This window comes from Bidens hawaiensis, unplaced genomic scaffold (genome assembly GCF_021521415.1).
Source record: "Bidens hawaiensis isolate Kalapana, Puna unplaced genomic scaffold, B.hawaiensis_p1.1 tig00000512_1, whole genome shotgun sequence".
NCBI classification, from domain to species: Eukaryota; Viridiplantae; Streptophyta; class Magnoliopsida; order Asterales; family Asteraceae; genus Bidens; species Bidens hawaiensis.
In genome coordinates, this window is record NW_027491033.1 from 1,291,784 (window position 1) to 1,296,959 (window position 5,176).

At 36.8% G+C, this 5,176-nt stretch overlaps 2 protein-coding genes across 2 annotated transcripts; both read left to right on the forward strand.

Annotated features, from left to right (window-relative positions):
* The first annotated feature begins 809 nt into the window (after positions 1–809).
* LOC143632517 (uncharacterized) lies at positions 810–2,120 on the forward strand. Its single transcript, XM_077101017.1, has 2 exons — positions 810–1,263; positions 1,765–2,120. Exons 1-2 carry the CDS (start codon positions 810–812, stop codon positions 2,118–2,120), a joined length of 810 nt encoding a protein of 269 aa, XP_076957132.1.
* A 389-nt stretch (positions 2,121–2,509) lies between these two features.
* Positions 2,510–4,600, forward strand: LOC143632527 (sulfiredoxin, chloroplastic/mitochondrial; the record flags this gene model as incomplete). Its single annotated transcript, XM_077101025.1, has 5 exons — positions 2,510–2,614; positions 2,719–2,752; positions 3,176–3,269; positions 3,592–3,785; positions 4,466–4,600. Coding segments are annotated over 4 exons (249 nt in total), but the record flags the coding sequence as incomplete, so codon positions are not given.
* Positions 4,601–5,176: the final 576 nt, after the last annotated feature.

Consider the following 5,176-nt stretch of genomic DNA (forward strand, 5'->3'; position numbering starts at 1 on the left):
TGAATTCAGTCGCTATTAACCATGTTCGTATACGGTACTACAACTAAAACAAATTGTAAACAAAAAAATGTAAATAAAAATTGACGTGTGTCGTTAGGGTGATCGGTCTGTCCCAAACGGCTGAGGCGGTGACTCTTCGACACTCATATAACATATTATAATTTTTAAAACAATGTTTATTCCGTCAGTAAACTTGGGTATTGATAAAACCCGATCGTAGCATTGGCGAATCGACTCGTATTCTAGCACTGGTAAAATCCAAGCGTTTCGGTGATGGGTCAACGCGAATTTTGTCGATTTTGTTTACATTTATTACGGTACCGTAACTAAAATGAAGTTCGGTAAAACCCGGGCGTTGTTAGTCCTGGATGTTGACAATGAATCGACACAAATTCGGTAAACAAAAATCAAAATGTCGTTACGAATTTGAAAATAAAAAAACTAAAAAAGAAGACATTTAACCAATAAAAAATAAATAAATAAAGGTTGTCGAACTATTGAGGTGGTCCACTTGACTCAATTAAGACTGAGGGTAGTGGGGGTGAGGGGTGGGCGCGGCCGCCTACGTGGCTCGCGAACACCGCTACACCCCTTAGGTGAAGGCGGGCGCGGCCGGCCGGCGTGGCTGTGGTCGTGGGGCAATATAGCCGTTGGAGGTGAGTTGACTGGTTAACCTTACCATTGGCCAGTCATAAATATTTAATTTTTTTTATTTTTATTTTTTTTACCTATAAATACAAATCCACACTTTCTATAAAAACTCAAACCATACATTTTCTCTATCAAAACTTCTATTTATATATTTATAAATGGCATCGTCGTCATCGTCTTTGTCTTCCTATTCTACCGAAGAAGACGAACTCATTTGTCAAGCGGTTCAAACGACGATAAGCTTTTTGAGAGATCAAAATCGCCCCCGAGCCCCATTGTTCCGCCAACCGCGTATTCGTGATCGAAAGACCGCTAACGAAACTTTGATACGTCACTATTTTAGTTCCAATCCCACATATGGTGAGGATAGTTTTAGAACCCGTTTTCGAATGGCTAGACGATTATTGATGCGTCTAGCAAATGACTTGCCAGAGCACTTTGAGTATTTTCAACAAAGGGATGACGCTAAAGGTAAGCCTGGGTTCACGGCTACTCAAAAAATTACCGCCGTTCTTCGGCAACTAGCGTATGGTGTTGGATCGGACATGTTGGACGAGTATCTACAAATGGCTAAAAAGACCGGACGCGATGCGCTCAACCACTTTTGTAGAGGTATATATTTTTTTTACGTTTGTTTATATATTTTTCAAATATTTACATAACTTATATAACTTTAATAATTATATATATGGGTCATATCGCTATACAAGCGGAGATACTTACGTAGACCAACAATGTATGATATCCAACGCATATACGAGGTGCACGGTGAAAAACATGGTTTCCCCGGGATGCTCGGTAGCCTTGATTGTATGCATGTTGGTTGGGCTATGTGTCCCACTGCTTGGCGAGGTCAATTCCATCGAGGTGATCACTCCGGCCCTACTATTGTACTTGAGGCGGCGGCGTCACAGGATCTTTGGATTTGGCATGCGTTCTTTGGGGTTGCCGGGTCTAATAATGACCTCAATGTTATAGATCAGTCACCGATAATCGATGACCTTATCGACGGGTAGAACCCCCTCAAGCTTTTTTTTGCAAATGGAGAACATTTCAAGTACGGGTACTACCTCGTTGATGGTATTTACAACGAATGGGGGATACTTGTTCAAGCTTACGCGGCTCCAGTTTCTGACAAACGAAAGTACTTCACGAAGAAACAAGAATCAGCGAGGAAAAATATTGAAAGGGCGTTTGGAGTCCTAAAGAAAAGATGGGCAATGTTGGCGAATCCAATAAGATTTTGGGCAAGGGAGAAGATAACGGAAGTCGTCATCACGTGTATAATCCTACATAACATGATACTAGAAAACGAGGGTAAAGCTATTTGTCAAAACTACCAAGGTGATATTCCAAGACAAGAATCGACGATCACCAATGAACAACGACTCGCCAACATAAATATCATAAAGAGCCGTGAGTTACATGGCAACGTTCGGCATGAGTTGGTCGAGCATTTGTGGGATTGAAGACCCGATGATCTTGTATTAGACTAGTATCAACGTAATGTTTTATGTTATTATTAATGTAATGTTTTATATTATTATTTAATGTCTTATTTAAAATAATTAAATAAATAAATAACTTGATCAAGCCCCTGATCACCTGGACCACTACACCCTCTGGGCTTGGTTAAGGGGCTTGATTCATAGCCATGTCATCGCCTACATATCAGATTTTGCTTAGCTCACTTAGGGCTCAACCAAGCCCTATCACCTTTAGGCCTTACGAGTTACGACACCCACCACCAATTTATGAGAAACAACCATTCATATTAATTATCCATAATAATTAATCCAGTTAAAATGGCACGGAGATATTGGTAGAAACGCAACGTGGCATGTTTGTATGGATGTGATTTGTTAATCAAATTCGGAGACCCTTAATGCGTACCAGATCCAACGATCCACACAAGGTCCAAGAATTAATGGATAGTATTGCCCAAATTGGCCTTCAAGTTCCTGTAAGCACCACCCATTATCTAAGATCATACTTATTTACCCGTCGTTTTTGTTTTATTCTTAAATAAATTGACTATCATTTTGTTCTTTTCATCTGAATTTGCAGATTGATGTGCTTGAGGTTGATGGCGCTTACTATGGTATGAACCCAAGTTTGCTTCTAATTTATTAATTGATGAATTAGTAAAATTATTTTTGTTTTTGATTAATGGTGACGAAGATTATAATAGTAAAATGAGTAACTTGTAGTTAAAACCATAGTTGTCAAAAGTGCCCGTAGTGCCCTTTATAGCGAATAGCGTAGCGGCAGGTTAGCGTTAAGTGGTCTGTAGCGACCAAATAGCGTGAAATAACGACCATTGGCATTTTTAAATTATTTTTATTTATAAGCTATTTTGGTGGAGTACTTCATTGTAAAGCATTTAAAAGAATTTTATAATACCTTATCGCTAAACATCAAATAGCGCCCACTGTTTCATAGCTATCGCTACATAGCATATAGGTAGCTGTTGTCACTATTGACAACTATGCTTTAAACTCGTCTAATTATATACCTGAATTAGGATTTTCAGGATGCCATCGTTTCGAGGCTCATCAACGCTTAGGCCTTCCAACCATCCGGTGCAAGATACGACATGGAACTAAAGAAACTTTAAGGTAATATCCTCGATTTACTATATTGCTGGTTAACTTTTTATTTGGAGCTCACAAACTACAACACTTTCAAATGGCTAAATTTGGACAGGTTAAAATGAGTGAGGTCTGGTTTGAGTTGACCAGAAACAATTTCCGTCTAAAGTTATTAGATTTTTTATTTATTATTATTTTTTGTGTGTATAACTATTAGTGTGTCAAATATGATTTTAATAGTAATAAAAGTTTATTTTAGAAAAGAAAATAAAATTAGTTTGAAGATTTTATGCTATAATCGAGCCGTTTCTCTTTTAGTAGTTCACCATTGTTCTTGCATATTTAACAGGCATCACCTTCGTTGAGGCGAGCATGGTGAAGACAACTGTTTTATGAAACTGACGATGATGTTCCACCTTATCTGGTAACACTTTCGTGTTCAAATGTTTATCTGTAAAATCGTTAACAATTTTAGCTACTTAAGAAAACATGTACATATAGTTGATGATATTATTTTCTCTAGTCTATATACACTATCTTATAGTTACCGAACATGTTCATGGCATAGAAACCAATATACTATCACATTTTGCATCATATTATATGAAAGAGAAACTATCGACATCCGCTTTTTTGGACAGCTTGAGTGTCACTTTATTAATCTTGAAATGTATTAGACTTTATGCAGTCACACACATCTATTACCACCACCTAAGACCTACTACACTTTTGTATGAAAAATAAACTGCTACCACGTATGACGTATCGTCCTCCACCACCATTTCCTCGTCTTCTCCTTGGCATGCATACAATCGCGGGAATCCTATCTAAAGCTCACAAAAACAAAACCACTACTACATAAAACCTGGTGGAGTACGAATCGATTTTCGTCAACATCGCCTTCACTAGTCGCTCAGTTTTTAGGATCATTCTCTTGGTCACCAACCTTAACCGCTTGTCTTAATCGTCAACCATCACTACGGCACCAACCCAAATCACTTATCTTCATTGTGGGTCAACATCCTCCTTCAGAGTTCAGGCCTTCATGTTTCTAGCTGCCAAAACTATAGATAGTTGACTTATTTAATACAAGTTGTTGGACTAACGTTAAACGCTTTTAAGTATTATTTCAATTCGTTGCTTTAACAAACCATGTTAAACGAGCTTTGTTCAGTTCTTTTCGGGGGAAAGTATATACAAAACCGAAACCAAACTGAAACCAGTTTTTGGAAAACATAAAGCCAAACTGATGGTTTTAAGTTGGGAAGGTTCGATTCGGCATGTCAGGTATCTCACTTATACGTAAGTTACTCCGGCTTCACGCAGCCCATATTTCTCACGATTTTTAGAATTGTTACTTATTCCAACTTCTAACCAATACTAGGGTTGTCCAAACCGCCCGTCGTTCGAACTCGCTCGCCGCTCGTTCAAAATTTGCTCGAGAAATGATCGCTCGTTTTTCCGCTCGATTGTAAACGAGCCGCTCCGCTCGGTTCGGTTTGAAAACAAGCCAAGCAACGAGCAAAGGTCCGTTCGGTTTGGTTCGGCTCGAATATTTTTAATTCATTTTATATATATTTATACTCATAAATATATATTTTGTTCTAATAATTATCTTGAATATTGGCAAACTGAATATTATATATGTTAATTATAATATTTTATAGTACTATAAATATAAAAAATAATTATATTTAGTTTTCAATATTAAAGATAATTATAAAAATAAGTTATATATTTATGCATATATATTTATATAAATAGTTACTTTTTAATTATTAATTGTTTTATTACATTGTACCCAACTTCAAACTTTAATTTTATCAAAATTACAAGTTGCTACTAGTTTTTTATAAACACTATTAATTTATTTTCATGCACATCATATTGAACTTCAAACTTGTTTATTATTAAAGAATTTAAAGGGGAAAAAA